The sequence below is a fragment of the Hyperoodon ampullatus genome (assembly GCF_949752795.1).
Source record: "Hyperoodon ampullatus genome assembly, chromosome: 19".
In the NCBI taxonomy this organism is placed as follows: Eukaryota; Metazoa; Chordata; class Mammalia; order Artiodactyla; family Ziphiidae; genus Hyperoodon; species Hyperoodon ampullatus.
In genome coordinates this window covers 19772907-19792613 of record NC_136932.1, presented here as the reverse complement: position 1 = coordinate 19792613, position 19707 = coordinate 19772907, and the positions used below count along the sequence as shown (strand labels likewise).

General features: G+C 50.5%; 1 protein-coding gene across 1 annotated transcript; it reads left to right on the top strand.

Moving 5' to 3' along the window:
* On the top strand, nucleotides 1–19352 carry DNAI2 (dynein axonemal intermediate chain 2; the record flags this gene model as incomplete). The annotated part of the gene is made up of 12 exons (XM_079725519.1): nucleotides 1–183; nucleotides 1667–1828; nucleotides 2808–2929; nucleotides 4999–5141; nucleotides 6174–6287; nucleotides 10142–10281; nucleotides 11179–11301; nucleotides 14422–14645; nucleotides 15413–15548; nucleotides 16226–16372; nucleotides 17185–17412; nucleotides 19248–19352. 12 exons carry the CDS (start codon nucleotides 1–3, stop codon nucleotides 19350–19352), a joined length of 1827 nt encoding a protein of 608 aa, XP_079581645.1.
* Nucleotides 19353–19707: the final 355 nt, after the last annotated feature.

Sequence of the window (19707 nt, the reverse complement as noted above, 5' to 3'; positions counted from 1 at the left end):
ATGGAGATTGTGTACGTGTATGTCAAGAAGCGCAGCGAGTTCGGGAAGCAATGCAACTTCTCCGACCGCCAGGCAGAGCTGAACATCGACATACCGCCCAACCCTGAGCTGGCCAAGCAATTCATGGAGCGGAACCCTGTGGACAAGGGCATCCAGTGCTCCACCAGCATGTCGGAACACGAGGTGGGTCCCTGCCCCAGGGGCCGGGGCCAGTGGAGGTGTGGTCCGGCAGGGTGGCTGGCCAAAGCAGGCAAGTGGGCCTGGGTGACTCCATCCCCCTGGAAGCCAGATAGAGTGGATCAGTGAAGATGCTGGAAGTACGAGGGCAGAATCGCTCCCAGACCCACCTCGGTGCCCAGGGTCAGGACAAGGCCCAGCACCAACCACTCCCTGGGCCGGGTGAATGTAAATCAAGATGTTCTCTCTCCCAGGGGCTCTGGCCTCACCTCTAAGACTCTTACTAGAGTTGTTTTAGGCATTGGGTACATCTGGGAGAGGTATCTGAGGGGGCCAGGGATTATTCACATCTACAGGACCCGCCTAGCTTGGGAAAAGGAAAGGGTCCCATAGAAAGTGCTGGTCAGAGGTGCCTCCAGTATAAAGGAACTGAGGGTCATGTTGCTGTCCAAGCTCCCAGATTTCTCCTGGTCTGTCTGAACCAAGTGATCAGCTCCTGATTATGTCAAGAACGGCTGAGAGAAGATTAGACTGAAGGAGTTAACACAACTGTCATGTTCCCAAATCAACGGAATGAAAATCACACTGATTTGGCCAAAACGCTTTGTGGATGGCTCCAATAACTCACAGTTCAAACAAACTGAGTTTCTTGCTTTCCCAGGGCAAGCTGCTGTCATGGGGACCAGAGTGTTTTTGTTCATGGTGTAGCCACCTAAACAAGATGGTGGCCATGAAGGCCACACCACATCGGGGTCTCCTCTGTCAGCAGCTCCACCCTGTTGAAACTTTTAGCTTTGGAAAAGGAGAAGGGGAGTGACCGCTCAATGGGTATGGAGTCTCCATTTGGGGTGATGAGAAAGTTCTGGAATTAGATAGTGATCATGATTGCACAACATTGTGACTGTTCTTAATGCTACTAACTTGTACATTTTAGTCAAAATGGTAGATTTTATGTTATGTGTATTTTACCACAATTTAAAAGGTGGGGGAAAACTGGGAAGGAGGAAAAGAGGTAAGTTTAAGGGGTAAAACGACATCTATGCCATCCTCCCTACAACAGAGAATGGGCAAAGCAAGTCCACACTCTTACTTGTTTTTATGTCTCGATTCCTGTGACATTGTAAATGGTAGGGTGGAGAAAGCTTAGTCACATTTTCCTTTGGGATCTCACAGAACTGGTGGGTGGGCTCCTCTGGACCTTTAGGGTTGAGATCAGGTCAGAACTGGATTTTCCATAGCCACTGGCAGCATCTGCAAAGCTGCTAACTCCACAGGGGTGGCACTTTTGTGGCTGCCTGTGACCATCCAAGGACCAGAAAGTTCCTTGCTGGACCTGAAAATATAGTGGCTTTGGCCAGGGGCACCTCACAGGTCCATCCCTGGGTGCTCAGAGCCCAGGGACCCGGGAGCCCTGGGACACTGGTTTGCAGAAGTGGTCGGATGCTTCCACCAGGGCCAGGCGTCTTCTCACCTGTGGCTCTCTGTCTAGGCCAACACAGAGCGGTTTGAAATGGAGACCCGGGGGGTTAATCACATCGAGGGGGGCTGGCCCAAGGATGTGAACCCCCTGGAACTGGAGCAGACGACCCGCTTCCGGAAGAAGGTGGAGAAGGATGAGAACTACATCAAGACCATCATGCAGCTGGGCTCGGTAAGGCTTCCTTCAGCGCCAGTGGTCAGGGCCTCAGCCGTCACTCTGCTTCCCCAGCTGCACGTCAAGCTCAGCAACCGTGGCTCCTCGGGGAAGGACACCAGCTACGTTATGCAACCTTCTGTCTGGGAGCAGGCAGGCAGGTCCACACAGCAGACCAGAAGGTCCAAGGACTGAACGGGCTTTAACAGGAATCTGAAAAATGGGAAATCCTCTGGGCAAAGAGAACCCCAAGGAACCCCACCCAGCAGCTACCTGCCAGTAGGGATCATTCATTCATTCGACACATTTGGATGGAGCTTCTAGTCTCTGCCAGGTGCAGTAGAGATTGCAAAAAGTGAAATTCACATATATTCTGCCCCAAAGAGTTTATAATCCATTGGAGGCCAAAAACAAATACAGAGGTATCACTGTATAAGGTAGAAAGAAAGGCTGTAAGAGAAAAGATGCTCTGCCATTTGCCCCATAAGGAGGGAGAGTTGATTTCCTGCTGAAGGAATCAGGGGAGTCTTCCTGGAAGAGGTGGCACTTGATCTTGAGTTTTCCTTGTTGGATATTTGGAATAATGGGGAATGGCCTTCTGGGTGGAGGAAACAGGAGATGGATGCCATATATGGAGTGAGTACTAATTCTGTTTGCCTGGAGCAGTGTTTCTTCACCTTTTTTTCATTGTTGTCCCCCAACAAGCCTTTTTAGACATCGCCCCACCCCAATGAAAATGTAATACCATAGGTGTACTATATATTTATGTACTGTATGTATATCTGTGCTTTGTATAAAAAGGTAATAATATTTTACCCCCAAGAACCAATTTCCACCCTTCTGGGGGGTAGGTGTTGCCCCCATTGAAAATGCATGGGCTGGAAGGATGGGAAAAAACTACTAGGTATTTCTCGTCCCTCCCAGACTCCATCTCAGCCCTGGTCAGGCTGAAAGGACCTCTCTTTACTGCTAAGAACTCCTGCTGTGTCCTCCTCAGATCATGGAGCACTGCGTCAAGCAGAATAACGCCACTGACATCTACCAGGAGTATTTTGATGACGAGGATGCGCTGGAGGTGATGGAAGAGGCCGCTTCAGCTAAAACCATCAATGTTTTCAGGTACCTCTATAGCCAGGCAGCTGTCTGGCCAATTTCTCTCAGCCCTATGCGTGGGTGCTTCCAAAGGTGACCCCTTGCCCGTCACTCCATGCCATGGGTACAATGCCATCTGTGATCTGAGCTTAATAAGGAACAGAGCAATAAAACGCCCAGCAGACAAGTGGTGCCTACCCTGAGGGCAGGCCTGGTTGGTGGAAAAGGAGGACAGAGTCTGGGGAAAGACTAAAGCAAATTTGCAAAGCTGTGTACAAGTGTGGTTGATTCATACGGTGTAGAGAATGTATCAAGTACCCAACGTCAGTGATCCGGCTGCACTGTGAGTAAACAAGACTCTCATCCCAAACTCTCAGGAGTGGGCCTGGAATGACCTCCAAGGACAGCAGAAATTTGACAAAAGAAATTTATCCCACAGACACGTGTGTGAAGTCACTGGATATTCACTGCGGCAGGGTGTGTGCTAGCCAAAGACTGGAAGGAAGCTAAACGCATCGGTAGGGGGCTGGTTCCAGCAATTCTGGTATGCCCACACTGTTGAATACCATGCAGCCATCAGAATGAATGAGGCAGCTCCTTATGTGCCTATAGAGAGTTTCCAAGATTTACTATGTGAAACCAAAGCAAAACAGGGGGCAGAACAGTGTGTAGAGAGCACTACTTTTTGTTTAAAATACACTTATATGCATGTGTGCATGTATGTATGCATATGTGTATACATGTATATGTATATATGTGCATGTGTGTGCACGTATACATGTATATGTATGTATATATGTGCACGTGTGTGTGTGTATGCTCATACATGCAGAGAATACCTGTGATTTCAGACGTGACTAGCCTCAAATGCCAACTCTGGAGGATTCATTTTGCCACCGTGACCCACTGAGGGTCCTGGGAATGTTTCACCCAGCCCCAGCACAACCAGTAAGGACTCTTTTCTGATCCAGGGCTGAGTCATGGTGTGCCGAGCAGGCTTCTAGCAATGGGCGTGCAAGAGAAGGGCCAGGGTGGGGCGGGGGCTGTCTGCCCTGCTGCTCCAGCCCTGCTGGGGTCTGACCTTCCATGTGGATATCCGAGAGGGCTGACGCATTAGAAGTCATGCCATCCACCCTCCACGTCTGACAGATGAGGAAACTGACCCTAGGAAGGGGATGTGCTCAGGGCTCACAGTGGGTGGGTGACCCAACCAAGGATGGGTCTCAGCCTGTGCTCCTTCTACTATAGCAGTGCTTCCAGGGAGCAGTGATGTGGATGAGTCACATGGCCAGAAAGTTATTTCATTTCCCACGTTCGTTCATTCCTTCCGGTGACTTCAATGACAAAGTGTCAGTTTGGGGCCATTAAGTCTTTTTTTTTTTTTTTTTTTTTTTTTTTGCCGTACGCGGGCCTCTCACTGCTGTGGCCTCTCCCGTTGCGGAGCACAGGCTCCAGACACGCAGGCTCAGCGGCCATGGCTCACGGGCCCAGCCGCTCCCCGGCATGTGGGATCTTCCCGGACTGGGGCACGAACCCGTGTCCCCTGCATCAGCAGGCGGACTCTCAACCACTGCGCCACCAGGGAAGCCCTCATTTCTTTTTAATGTTGAATAATAATGATGTCTGGATGTACCACAGTTTATCCATTCACCTACCGAAGGGCATCTTGGTTGGTTCCAAGTTTGGGGAATTATGAATAAAACTGCTGTAAACCTCTGTGTGCAGGCTTTTGTGTGGACATATGTTTTAAACTCAATTGGGCAAATACCAAGGAGCATAATGGCTGAATTCCTCACCCTCTCTCATAGTTTAATATTAATGAGAAATCAAGCCTCAGGCTCGGAACTTTCAGCAAACGAAGACATCAGGCTGAAATTTAATATTTTATTTCCATTGTCTTAATTTTTATTAGTTTTTATTTATGGCTGGTGAGATCAATTTTCCAATTAAGGGAGTCCTGTCAGCTTTGTTTTTAAAATAAATTTATCTGAGCGAATGTTTAAATATGTATGAATTCTTTTAAGAAAAAACTTAGCAAATACGAAATTTAGGGAGCCTGGGATTTCAGTCTTCTGCCCTCTTGCCCTCCCCTAAAGGGATCCCCAGGAAATTAAGCGGTCAGCCACACACATCTCCTGGCACCCCGATGGCAGCAGGAAGTTGGCAGTGGCGTACTCTTGCTTGGACTTTCAACGGGCACCTGAGGGCATGAGCAACGAATCGTACATCTGGGACCTGGGTGAGGAAGAGAGGGGGCTGGTAGCCAGGGAAGGATGAGGGAGTGCGGCAGAGACCAGTGAAAACTCGTGGGGGAGGAAGGTAGAAGCAGCGGGACTCTCATGGGGCTGGTCCCTCACTGGGATGCCCAGGGACCCAGGAGGAAGCCACTGTCTCATCCCTTTGCTGTCTGGGTTCAGGTGCAGCCAAGCGGAGCCAGATCAGAAGCAGGAACTCCCTTCATTTCCAGATCCCAGCGCATTCAAGACCAGACCACATGGAGACCCAACTCTGGGTCCCTGAAGAGCATATCAGAAAGAGTCCCCAGCAGACTGAGAAGGGACCCAAGGGGTCCTCACAGGGACGCAGAGACTCACCTCTGTCCCACCTGTCCTGGCACTTTCCCCTAATTCATGGCCAGTAGGGGCAGTGTGTCCACTCGGGAGCATGGACCACTGTTGACAGAAGGGCTCACTCCCAGGGCAGAGTCTGGCAGGTAGCAGGTGACTGTGGGCTCCATCCATGCTCTCAGACGTCCCTCATTGCTGTCATTGTGAAAATAAACGTTAGCCTTTATTAGCAGGTGTAGGTGCCATGCACGGGACTGAGCACTTTACACACCTGAGCAGCTCAATGAGCTCTTAGGGCTGCCCCGTGGGCTGGACTCCATCATTATCCCTGCTGTACACACAGGGCAGCTGGTTCACACAAGTCAAGGGAGAGTTGACTTTTTGTAAAAGCCTTAAACCTCATTTAATACCAAACCTGGAAAATGGACTAGAATGACAGTCACACACACACAATCCTGATTCCCAAAAATAAAACCAGTAGAAGAGCCTCCAGGGCTAGATGCTGGCCACTGAGGACCAGAGCTTGCAGCCTGGAGAGGGGCTTCCAGGCTTCCCCCTGCCACCCGCCACCTGTAGAAGGGGTTTAACTCTGTCCTTTTTTTTCCAGGTCTGATAGAATGTATATATATATATATATATATATATATATATATATATATATATATATATATATATATAGTTGTTGTTGTTGTTCTGCTTTGTAGAAAACCCCAACAGGCCAGAAATTGCCCTAAAGCCATCTTCTCCTCTTGTCACCTTGGAATACAACCCCAAAGATTCCCACGTGCTCCTGGCAGGCTGCTACAATGGGCAAATTGGTAAGGAGGGACCCCACCCCCACCCCCCGCCCGGCACTTAACCAGGAGTCAGCCCAAGTCCCCTGCAGGCTCTCAGGCAGCTTGGCCCCTGTTGCTGTCTGGCCAGGGCCCACCTGCCAGGCTAGGCTTGCCAGGGAGGACAAAGTGGGGTGGGGACTTCCTGCAGATTCCAAACGTCAAGGTGAGACAGGTTTTGCTGATACCTCAGCCGTGTCTTCAGTTGTAGAAGTTTAAGTGAGTCTAAAATGAGTTCAAAATAAAAAGTTAAGAAAATTATGGGCCACGTGAAGTCAAGAAACATTTACTGTACGCCTACCCTGAGCTAGGCTAGGTTAGCTAGAGGCAAAGGGGTTATGAGACCACTGGGGAGCTCCATCTCAGGAGATGCAGTTGGGGGCAACCTACACGGTAATGGGTGTGAGTAATACCAGCCATATAGAGTGAGTCGGGGGGGAAAAAGGAAAAAAAAAAGAATTATAGAACTGGCTAAAACAAGAGGTATGAAGACCATTTACAGGGGGGATTCATTCAGTTTAGAAACTGATTCTATCAAAACTTGTTTAAAGCCAGCTTACCGTCTTGCTTGTTCTTTCATTAATGAGTTAAATAAAACCTCATACATCAAAAAAAAAAAAAAAAAAGAATGAATGGGGAAGTGTTACTTCTCTTCTGTTTTTTTTTGTTTTTTTGGAAGAGTTTGTGAACAGTTGATAGCCATTCTTCTTTAAATATTTGGTAGAATTCACCAATGAAGCCATCTGGTCTGGGGATTTTTCTTATTGGTAGTTTTAAAGTTGAAAATTCAACCTCTTTATTTGTTACAGGTCTTCTCACATTTTCTATTTCTTCTTGAATCAGTTTTGATAGTTTGTGTTTTTCTAGAATTTTTCCTTTTCATCTAGGTAATCTAATTTGTTGACAAAATTGTTCATTCTCTTACAGTCATTTCATTTCTGTAAGGTTGGTAGTAACATCTCCTATGTCTTTCCTGGTTTTAGTAATTTGAGTGTTCTCTCTCTTTCTCTTGGTCAGTCTAGCTAGAGGTTGGTAAATTTTGTTTTATTTTCAAAGAACCAACTTTTTATTTTATTGATTTTTCTCAGTTTTTAAACTCTCCATTTCATTTATTTCCACTCTAATCCTTACTATTTCCTTCCTTCTGCTTGCTTTGGGTTTATTTTGCTCTTCTTTTTCTAAATTTCTTAAAGTGGAAGGTTTGATTATTGATTCGAGGTTTTTAAAAATACAGATATTTACAGTTATACATTTACCTCTAGACACGGCTTTAGCTACCCTAAGTTTTGGTATGTTGTCTTCTCATGTTCATTCATTTCAAGGTATTTTCTAATTTCCCTTTGACTTCTTCTTTGACCCATGGATTATTTACATGTATGTTGTTTAATTTCTCTATGTTTGTGAATTTTCTGGTTTTCCTTCAGTTATTGGTTTCTACTTTTATTCTGTTATGGTAAGAAAAGATACCTTGCATGATTGCAATCTTTAAAATCTATTGAGACCTGTTTTATGGCCTAACATGTGGTCTATCTTGGAGAATGTTCCCTGTGCCCTTGAGATGAATGTTTTCTGCATGTTGTCATCTGGAGCCAATAACTCTCACAGACTTTGCTAGGAGGCTCTGTGTGCATACTTGAGCATACCTTCAACACTCAGCCAGGCAGTTGTCAACTCTGCCTTAGCCGCTGCACCGAGCCTTAAGGTCAGCCAGAGGTGAAAGCTTAGGGCCTGCTCAGTTTTTTCCTCAGTATGTGTGCAGCCCTGGGAATGCACACAGCCATACCCATGCATGTGACCTTCTAGGTTCCAGGAGCTTTTCAAAACTCCTATGGACATCCTCCAGCTTTTCCTTTCGAGCACTTTGGTTAGCCTATTGTTTGCCCCACTTGTTATCCACTACTGTGGGATCCTGCAAAGTTAATCAGTTGTCTGTAATTATAATTATTTTCAAAATTGCCTTCTTAAAAAGACCTTTTTCACTGGGCAAGCTCCAAATCAAGGTGAATATAGACAACCTTGCAAGTGGGGGGTCTTCCAGGGAACCACCAGACAGACAGGTCAAATAATGACAATTCTTTGAATAGGAGACTTTGAAAGAGCTCCAGCTCCATTCTGCTCCATCCCTTGGCCGCCAGGCTATTGGTTTTTTACCAGGAAGGCAGAATGTTATTTTTCAAGGCTACCATAGAACCGAAGAGTATAGGATCCTAACTAGAGCAAGTCAAAATGCAACAGAACTTACTGTTCTTACCAAGATTCAGCCGTTTTTCTCAAATAAACACTCTGATTGGCTGCCAGCCTTTGGCTAATTTCCAGAGTTCTGAAAAAGTTGATTCTGACCATTTTTGCCAAGGTTCTCTTGGCCTTTATGGAGGAGAGAATTCTCAGAGGTCTTTACTCTGCCATTTTTGCTGGTGGGACACCCAGAAAACTGATGTTGGTATCCCTGGTGAGCTCAGCAGAAACCTGCCCACGTGGGCCCTGAAGGTTCCTGCCTGCCCTTCACCTCTGGCCTTGAAGTAACCAAACAATTAATCCTCCTGTCTGCATCCCAGGCCAGACTCAACCAGACACGAAAAGGGTTCCCCTCCCTCCTGTCTTCACGAGCTCTCCTATGTTCCCCTCTTGCTCCAGGAGTAGGGGCCGGAATGGCTGGGATGCTTCTCAGCAACTCTCTGTGGCCAGGCTGCCTCCTGGCCTCCTAGCCTCCTGAGGCCTCTGATCTCCCTCTTAGACCTGCTGCCTCCTCTCCAGGGGAGCTCCAGGGTTATGAGATAGACGTGGGCTCCCATAAGCCTCCTGCAAATTCATCTGGCTGCCCAGGCTTTAAAAGACTGAAGCAAAGCCACTTGGCCACGATTTATTCAGGAGCCTTGCCTCGCTCATCATTCTTAACTCTTTTAGTGGTTTTTCATGCCAGCTCAGACCAGCCCAGGCTCCGGGGCCCTTCTGTCTGTAAGAAAGACATGGGACCCACCGTGGAGTACTGCTTTGCCCAAGCAGAGCGAGCTTAGCTAAGAAAACCTGTTTCTGGGCCAGACTGGTCCAGGCCCAAATGCCTTGGACTTGGATTCCATAAATCAAGACTTATGGATCATGGACTTTTGTTGCTGTTTTACAAAACCAGCTTTCCTAGAAACAGCTCTGAGTGATAGGGTGGGTCCCCGCTATACCCTCGTGGGAAAATGAAAACAGAATCCACTGGGACCAAATAATAGGTAAGCTTCGAGTCTTTCTTGGCAAAACAGAAGAAGCGACGTACTAATTATGAATCAGAAGAAAGGATAAATCTCCCTCTGTGTGTTTCTTTCCGATCAGATGCAGCAAAGGTACAGAGGCGAAAAGGGAATGAGTGGATGCAGCAGGAGAGATTTGCGTACATGTTTTTACTTCCCAGAGCCTTTCCCTGGGGTGGAGGCGCTCCCCTCTCTTTGCCTGGCTCACTCCATCCCGAGGTTCCTCCTCAGTCTTAGTTCCTTCTCACTTCCTCCAGGAAGCCTTCCCTGACTGCCTCCATGTGTCTCCTTCTGGAGCAATCACAGCACGGGCTGTACTTGCAGATTTCCCTTCCCGTCTCCCAGGGACTGTGGCTGTCTGAATCCCAGTGGCTTCCCCAGTGCCCAGTGTGATGCTCAACGCGTGTTAGGGGCTCAGTGGAATGAACGAAGCATGCCTTGGGGTCTGGTAGGAAACTCAGGCGGGTTTGAACTTAGCCCCGCTTCTAAAAAACCACATACCTGCCAAACCAAGATAAGCAGCATCCCTCTATCCCGTGCTCCCTGCACTAAGAAAGGAAGCCTGTGCCCCCATCACATCCCCTTCATTTTCTTCCCCGCCAGCCTGTTGGGACACCCGGAAGGGCAGCCTGGTGGCAGAGCTGTCCACCATTGAGTTCAGCCACCGAGACCCTGTTTACGGCACCATCTGGCTGCAGTCGAAGACGGGCACCGAGTGCTTCTCGGCATCCACAGACGGGCAGGTACCGACCAGCCAGGCGCTGTAGGGGTTGAGGGGGTGGGGATCAGTAACAGTTTCCCGGCCTCCCACTGACTTACCTAAGAATGTTTCCTTTTCATTCCATTTTTAAATTGAATAATAGGTAATACATGCACATGGAACAAGATCCCAAAGGTACAAAAGGACAGACAGTGAAATGCCTTCCTCCCACCTCTACCTTCAAGCCTCCCAGTCCCCCTCCCTGTAGGCGCCCACCCACATCAGCCTCCAGCGTCCGTGTCTGCATACAGAAGCAAACATGTCTGTCTTTGCTCTCTTTCTGTACACCTTGCACGTTGATCTGCACTTGACGTTTTTCATTTAGCATGTCTTGAAGATGATTTCCTATATCGTAAAGCGCTGCCCCATGCCTGCTAAGGACTTAATAAATTATGGGTATGCTGTAATTTGTTTAAGTGGATTTTAATATTTTGTGGTTACCAAGAAATGTGGCAAAGAGCGTGTTTGTATATAGATTACTGCACACATGTGAAGTATACATTCCTGGCGGTGGGATTTCTGGGTCAAAGCATGTGTGCATTTTGAATGTTGCTATGTATTTCCCTGCTGTGAGGAGACTTTAAGAATACAGACTCCAGGGCCCACATCTGGCAATTCTCCTTCAGGAGGTCTGGGGTGAGGCCCTGGCATCTGGATTTTAGGAAGCTTGCTCATGACGCTGATGATTAGCCAGGCTTGGGACTGTGGACAAAAGGAGTGATTCTCAAAGCATGTTTGTTCCCTCGGGTTGCTGGTAGTCTCTGTCAGACACCCCTTTGGCCCCAGTGACTGGCCCCAAAAAGGTGGAGAGGGTAAAGAAGGCAAAAGTCAGGAGAATTGCGGGACCTCAGGTCTCAGAGTTGGCCCCTCCTCCCATCAGGTCATGTGGTGGGACATCCGGAAGCTGAGCGAGCCCACCGAGGTCGTCATCATGGACATCACCAAAAAGGAACAGCTGGAGCATGCCTTGGGGGCCATCTCCCTGGAGTTCGAGGCTACTCTGGTGGGTGTCCCTTCCTCTCCCTTCCCTGACTTCCATTGCCAGGGCAGCCAAAGCCAAGGGCAGACCCGTGGCTACTGTGTCAGATGGACCCTGTGGCTCCTTCTCACCTTGTGCACTGGACCATCCGCCTGTGGTCCTCCTAGACCGGTGTGGTCTTTACAGCCACTTTCCAGCAGGGGGCAGCAGAGCAGAGGAAGGAGGCCATTCTAATTCACTCAAGAGTCGCCATTTGGCTAGTGTCCAGGCTGATCAGAAGGCAAGCTTTCTGAAAGGACAGGATTCCAGAGAGGCCCCATTCTATGAGAAGAGCCCTGTCCACAACCAGCATTCAGAGGCCAGGCTCCAGGTCTGTCCCTGCCTCACGTGGGACCCTGGGCCGGTGGCTTCACTTCCGTGGGGAAAGAAGAGGTGTTGGAGAGGAAAATGAGATCAGAGGAGCCTCCTTGGCAAACCAGAGCACGGGCCTATGATGGCATTTAGTAACCGAGAAGGAACAGTAAAGAAATATCAAAGTGGTAATGTGGTTGTGTCCGAGGAGGGAAGCTTCTAGAAGCTGCAAATAAAGACTCCCCCCAAAGCAAGAAAATGACCTTTCCAGATGGCTCTTGGCCTGGCTCCCCCTTGGGATTGTCACTGCTTTGCTTCCAGGCCGTGTGACATCATTCCCAGGCCCTTAGGAGGTGCAGGTGCTCTGGCCTCACCCCTGCCCTGGGAGTCCCCCACCCCACCCCCCAAGCTGGGGGATCAATGTGGTAGATGAGGTGGAAGACAGTTTTACTGACCTCCTCAGCCCTGGGCATGGAGTCACAGTGGGGAGGACTCAGAAAAACATTCTGTCCCCGAATCAGAGATTTCTAGGCCAAGTGCTAGATGCAATGACCTCACTGCCACTAGTCGTCACCTCTCCCACACTGTGTGCCGGACCCTTGTATCTGCCTTATGTGTTGAGCTTGTGTGATCACCCATGACCGTCTTGTGAGGTGATGTGATTATCCCTACTTTGCAGATAAACAACTTCATCTTAGGGAGGTAAGTCACATGCTCTAGAGCACGGGGATGCTTGAGCTCAAACCGAGGGCTCTGACCCCAAGGCCCAGGCTCTCCACCCCATGCCCCACCAAGGAGTCTGAGGCATGATGGGCCACCGGGACCTGGGCAGTTTATCTCCCTTACTAGCTTGCAGAAGCCTGGAGTTGACTTTATTCCTTACTTTTCTGGGACTCTCGAGCTGTGTCTCTTTCCTTTCCTTTTTCTTTTTTTTTGTTTAATTTTTATTGGAGTATAGTTGATTTGCAATGTTGTGTTAGTTTCTGCTCTACAGCAAAGTGAATCAGTTATACATAATACATATGTCTACTCTTTTTTAGATTCTTTTCCCATGTAGGTCATTACAGAGTATTGAGTAGAGCTCCTCGTGCTACACAGAAGGTCCTTGTTATCTATTTTGTATATAGTAGTGTGTATACGTTAATCCCAATCTCCTAATTTATCACTTCCCCACACCTTTCCTCCTTGGTAACCATAAGTTTCATTTCGATATCTGTGAGTCTGTTTCTGTTTATAAATAGATTCATTTGGGGGTTTTTTGTTTTGTTTTGTTCTTTAAATATTTATTTATTTAGGCTAGGCCGGGTCTTAGTTGCAGCAGGTGGGATCTTTAGTTGTGGCATGCGAGCTTCTTAGTTACAGCATGAGGACTCTTAGTTGCGGCATGCACGTGGGATCTAGTTCCTGACCAGGGATTGAACCTGGGCTCCCTGCACTGTAAGCGCGCAGTCTCCCTAAATAGGTTCATTTGTATCATTTTTAAATTAGATTCCACATATAAGTGATATCATAGAATATTTGTCTTTGTCTGACTTACTTCACTTAGTATGATCATCTCTGGGTCCATCCATGTTGCTGCAAATGGTATTATTACATTCTTTTTAATGGCTGAGAAATATTCCATCGTATATATGTCTCACATCTTCTTTATCCATTCCTCTATTGATGCGCATTTAGGTTGCTTCCATGTCTTGGCTATTGTAAATAGTGCTGTAGTAAACATTGGGGTGCATGTATCTTTTCGAATATATGCCCAGAAGTGGGATTGCTGGATCATATGTTAGTTCTATATTTAGTTTTTTAAGGAACCTCCATACTGTTCTCCACAATGACTGTACCACTTTACACTCCCACCAACAGTGTAGAAGGGTCTTCACTTTCCTTTGACCCTCCAATTTGTAGCCCAGTTGTTCTTTTTAATTGTAGTAAAAACAAAAACAAACAAAAAAAAACGCACATAATGTAAAATGTACCATCTTAACCATTGTTAAATATACTTACATTGTGGGCTCTCCGGAGCTTTTTCATCTTACAAGACTGACACTCTGTACCTTTTAATCAACAAACTCCCCATCTTCCCCTCCCTTCAGCCCCTTCAACTTTCTGTGTCTATGAATATACCTCCTCCGGGTACCTCATTTTAGTGAACACCTCCTGCGTTTGTCTTTTTGTGATGAGCTTTTTTCACTTAGTACAATGTCCTCAAGGTTTATCAACATTGTAGCATGTGGCAGAATTTCCTTCCTTTCTGAGGCCAAATAATATTGCATTGTACGGGCAGATCACATGTCGTTCACACGTCGATGACACTTGGGTGTTGTGAATGGACACGGGTGTACAATGTAGACCAGTTTTGCGGGGAGTAGTAGCTGGAGGCTGGAGGGAGCTCTTCTAGATCCATGTTTTACATTATTGATTCAGTCATTTACTTTATGTGTAAACATTCAGGATCTTTATGGCAAAATGCTTAGTGGACACAGTGAGGCTACAGGAAGAGGGCTGGTGATGAGATTCTCCAGGGACCAGAAGAGTCGGGGGCCCTTATTTGTGGGGCCCTTGGGAGGTTTAAAGAAGTGTGGGATCTGATCAAGCGCAAGAGTGGGTGCAGCTACCTAGAAGGGGGCGGGGCACAGCGCGAGCAGAGGCTTAAACCGCAGGCACTTTCAGCACCTTTGGACCCCCAGCCGTCCTGCCGCTCCACCACCCTGACTCCGGAAAACCGCTCGCCTTGCCAGCTAAACCCTGAGCTGATGTTCCATGGAGCCTTTCGCTTACGTGTCACTCCCTCCACAGCCGACCAAGTTCATGGTGGGCACGGAGCAAGGCATCGTCATCTCCTGCAACCGCAAGGCCAAGACATCGGCTGAGAAGATCGTGTGCACCTTCTCAGGCCACCATGGCCCCATCTATGCCCTGCAGCGAAACCCATTTTACCCGAAGAACTTTCTGACCGTCGGCGACTGGACCGCCCGCATCTGGTCAGAAGACAGCCGGGAGTCGTCCATTATGTGGACCAAGTAAGGGGGGACGTTGGGGCGGAAGAGGGATGCAGGGGGTGGAGGGCACAGAGGGGGCCCAGCCCAAGCCAGGAGTGCTCTGAGCGGCTCTGTGTCCACCCATAAAATGGAGAAAACACTTCTCCACAAACAGCCAAGCTTACGCTGGGAAGTGGCTTGATTCAGCCCCTTCAGAAAGGAAGATGCTTCAAACTGCACATTCATCTGTCGATGGACATTTAGGTTGTTTCCATTTAGGTTATTGTGAGTAGTGCTGCAGTGGACATGGGAGGGCAGGTATCTCTTCGAGATCCTGATTTCAATTCCTTCGGATAAAGACCCAGAAATGGGATTGAGGACCCTCCACACTGTTCTCCATAGCGGCTGCACCAATTTACATTCCCACTAACAGTGCACAAGGGTTCCCTTTTCTCCACACCCTCTCCAGCACTCATCTTTTGTTTTTGTAATAATTTAGCCATCCTCACAGTTGTGAGATGATATCTCATTGTGGTTTTGATTGCATTCCTCTGATGATTGGTGATGTTGAGCACCTTTTCGTATACCTGTTGGCCATCTGTATGTCTTCTTTGAAGAAATAGTGCAAACTGTGAGCTGTGGGTGGTGAGGCTGGTGTGTCTAGAAGTCAGACACAAGAAAGAACTTCCTGCCCAGCAATGAAACCCTGCAGCCGGGGCGGGGCTGGATGAGTAGGGCTGCGGCTCAGCAGGCTCTCCATCCCTCCCAACCACAGGGGTCCCTGACCGGTGGCACCCGTCTCCCAACAGGTACCACATGGCTTACCTCACTGATGGTGCCTGGAGCCCAGTGAGGCCAGCGGTTTTCTTCACCACCAAGATGGACGGGACCTTGGACATCTGGGACTTTGTATTCAAGCAATGTGACCCCGCCCTCAGCCTGAAGGTCATGTGCACCTGCCTCCCCATGCACCCAGGCCCTCAGACTCTGGTGGCACAGCAGAATCACCTGAGAGGAATTTAAAAAGGAAAAAAGCAGATGCCCGGCCTTTCCTCCCGCCAGGCCTGTTCCTTCAGAAGCCAGGGCGCAGGCTTCTGGCAGCTGACCCCTTCCAGCCTGAGCTAACATTATCCTATCAGCAAAGCCAGAGCAGAGACCTGCAGGCTAGGGCCGTGGAAAAGCGCGGGGCTGGGGAAACTGCAGAATGAAAGTGGGGCTGAAGGGACTTCCCTGGTGGTCCAGTGGTTAAGACTCCACGCTCCCAATGCAGGGGCCACGGGTTCGATCCCTGGTCAGGGAACTAAGATCCCACGTGCCCAACAGTGCAGCAAAGAAAAAAAAAAAAAAGAAAGAAAGAAAGTGGGGCTGGACTGAAGGGGTGGGTGTGGGGGCAGGCTGAGATGGAAGATGAGGCTGGGGGTGAAGGGTTTCACAGCCAGTCGTAGAGTGTGAACTTCATCCTGTGGGTTGAGGCTGGGGTCCCCCTCAATCAGGGGAGTCACCAAGGGTGTCTGAATGGGGCTGCTTGGCTAAGTCTCCCCAGGAGCCAGATAATCAGACCAACAAAGGGTGACATTGCTCCTCTCTCCTCCCTCACCCGGGTCTGCCTGACCCTCCAACAGGTGTGTGACGAGGCCCTCTTCTGCCTCCGGCTACAAGACAATGGACGTTTCATTGCCTGTGGCTCCCAGCTGGGAACAACCACGCTGCTGGAGGTCTCGAATGGGCTGTGCACCCTGCAGAGGAACGAGAAGAACATGGTTTCCTCGGTAGGTGCGGGCCCCGGGCGAGGTGCGCACCAGCTCCTGTCCTGACCTGGCCCCCTGGCCGAGCGGGCCAGTCAGGGAAGTACAGATGCCCTTTTCCGTCACCTCCTGGGAAATGGATGGATATTTGGGGGTAGATCAGGAAATGAGCCCGAGAAGTGGATGTTGGGAATGTCTGAATCCACCCTGCCTTCACTACTCAGTAGCCAAGTGGCCCTGGGCAAGTCACTTTACGTCTCCAAGCTTCAGTTTTTTCAGCTGCAAATCCAAGTGGTTTGACTCGGTCAGTTTGTCTAGTTTCAAACAACATACCTTTGGGGCAGCAGAACCTGTCCAAGGAAGCCTTAGCAGAATGCCTGTAGAGAAGACAGGTGGAAGGGGACCGTCCTGGGGAAGGGGCCCTGGGGGCTGAGATCCATCACCCCAGAGGCGCCTCCCCAGAACCATGGGGCACGCAGAGAAATTGAAAACCCCTGGTGCCGAGACCCTGGGAGACCCTCCTGGCTCTGCCTGAGATTGTGGTCCCACCAATGAACTCGTCCTCTGTGGGCCCAGGCCGCCATGCTGCGCAGCCCCGGAGGGTGTTCTTCACGCCTGCATCTGTGTTCTTGGAATTCCTTGGAACTGAGTAACTTGGCACCCCTGCTCCCGCCTCCCAACCCCCATATTTAGCCCCCCTTTCTTGCCATTAGCCCGGAGTACAGGCCTCTGTGTGGGCTGCTTGGAGTCGAGCAAGGAGAACCCGCCCGGCCCCCGCGCTGGGAGCCAGCGCTGCCTGCCTGCCTCTCCCACGGCCTCTTTGTCCCTGTGCGCAGATGTTTGAGCGTGAGACCCGGCGGGAGAAGATCCTGGAGGCCAGGCACCGTGAGATGCGGCTGAAGGAGAAGGGCAAGGCGGAGGGCAAGGATGGCCACCTGAGGGAAGAGGAGCCTGCCTTGAACCTGGAGGAGCTGGTCACCAAGGCCGAGGAGGAGTTCTTTGATGTCATCTTCACGGAGCTGAAGAAGAGGGAGGCGGAAGCCATGAAGAAGAAGCCCAAGCCTGTAGGGGCCTCGAGCGGGCTCGGCAGGGCAGGGTGGGGTGGGGGGACGTGGCCGGGAGGGAGCCACGGCGCCCGGGCTGCCTGCTTGCTGACCTCGGGCGACCGCGAGCAAGTGGCCTCGCCGGGTGGACCTTCATTTGTCCATCTGGCAAGTGGGAGGAATTACCCCCTTCCTCCAGAGGAATCCTAAGTCTCCAAACACACTTCAGGCTCCCTGAGCGCAGGAGCCGTACCCTGTGCTTCTTGAAATCCTCCTCTCCCCACCACGATGGGGACCTTGAACATGCATGTGACCCGGGCTACATGAGCCATCAGAGAAGAGGGAGCCTAGAGGGCCCGGGAGGAGGGGGCTGTGAGATCTGTGATGACCCCTCCTGGCATCAGGGGGTGAAATGTGTCCTGAGCTCAGCCATCCATGGCCCCGGCTCCAAAACACCTTCTAGCTGTATCGCCTGGGCTCATCACTTCACTTCTTGGTTCCTTAATTTTCATCTGGAAACTGAGGAGATGGAGTGATAAAGGTAGTGTCACCTTCCAGGCCCTCTTAGGTACGAGGGGACAAAGAAAAAGACATGGTCTGTCTGGGCCATTGTCTTTAGGGGCCCACAGATAAGATGCTAAGATGTGAAAGAGTGAAAGCGCAACACGGAAGGGAAAAGAACAAGCGAGTGTGGGCCAGCGTCTGCCCTTGTAAGCAAGATCGGCTACCTAGTTAGGGAAGGAAGGAAAACATGGGGCCCCTAGTTCAAAAGTATTGAGAAGCTCAAGGGACTTCCCTGGTGGTCCAGTGGTTAAGACTCCGCGCTTCCACTGCAGGGGTTGCGGGTTTGATCCCTGGTCACGGAACTAAGATCCCTCATGCCTTGCGGCCAAAAAAAAAAAAAAGTGTTGAGAAGTTTAAGACAGTGGCAGCAGACACTAAAGCAAGCGTGGAGCCCTGCTCAGCACAGGCCGCGTGGCCGCACAGGGCGCCAGCCCATGAAGCCGGCCCGTGTGTCCAGTTCTCGGGCACTGATGGAGTGACAGGGGGACGGAAGGTGGGTAAGAGAGCAGCGCAGCTCACCGGCTCCATCCCGTGACTACTCACCATTTCTGCCTCTCTCCCACTGGGTCTAGAGACAGGCTGTGATTTCTGTGGGCGCATTTTGCATTTGGAAGTACTCGGATCTGAGCGGCTTTATTCTCACACCATCTGGTGGTACAGGTGGGGCTGAGGCGAGGCTGGAGTCCTGCCTTTCTGACCCACAGCCCGGGCTCCTCCCACCCATCCCCCCCGGCCCTCCAGCCCTCCAGCAGGTGATGCTGACACGGTGCAATGTGGCCACTGACCCTGTGTCTGCTGCTGGACAGCCCCAGACGTGCTCCCCACAGCAGCGTGAACGCTCTGGATGGAGAAGCTGATCCTCAGAAGGGGTTAAGCTACACAGAGCCTGGCCCCCTCCTTCTTCTGCTCACCACACGCTTCCTGCCGGTCTCTGCGTCTCCGCAGTTGGCCAGACATTCTGGGGTCAGAGCTGAGAAAGCACTGCTGGGTCCTCACATGCATTATCTCTAATCCCAGCCACAGCCCTGCAGGGAATCATGTCCCCTTTACAGGGGAGGGGACCAAGGAGACTCAGGAAGAACTAGCTCGAGGTGGCCCAGGCAGCAAGCGGCAGGTGGCCGAGGCCGTGCCCACCATCCGTACCCACAGGTGTCGAGCGCCCGCTAGGCTCTCACGGCCGTGGTGCTGGCAGCGCGGTCTCCTGGGTGCCCAGCAACCTAGGCTCAAGGGTTAACCTCCCGGGTGCAGGGAGGCCTGCCCTCCACCAACAAGTCTATGCTGTCTTTCCGTAGCTGGAACAACCAAGTCTGGAGACAGAAGAGGAGGTGGAGGGAGAGGAAGAAAGGGAGGAAGAAAGAGACGGTGCAGAGAGTCCAACCTTGGAAGGTCAGCCTTGACCGGAGCCCCGCTCACACGCGCGCCTGCTTCCCACCTCTCGGCACTGCCCTGGTTTTACAAGTCGGGGTGCTGACGCCCTCCCTTAAAGGGTCTCCGGGGTAAGGGAGGGCTGGAGGAGCAAAGGGGCCCCAACCCAGCCCCCATGCCCCACAGATCCCCGGTCCCCGGTGACTCCCTGAGCCCAGTCCCAAGAGACCCCTCGGAGGGAGGGAAGGGGCAGGGCTCATCCCCGAGCTGGTCCCCTGGTCTCAGCCACACCCCAGCCAACCTCACCCAGGTCCCCTGGCCCTCCCTGTTCCCTCGGATTGAGCTTTGCAAGGGCTGTCCCGACAAGCATCTTCCTTCACAAGCTTG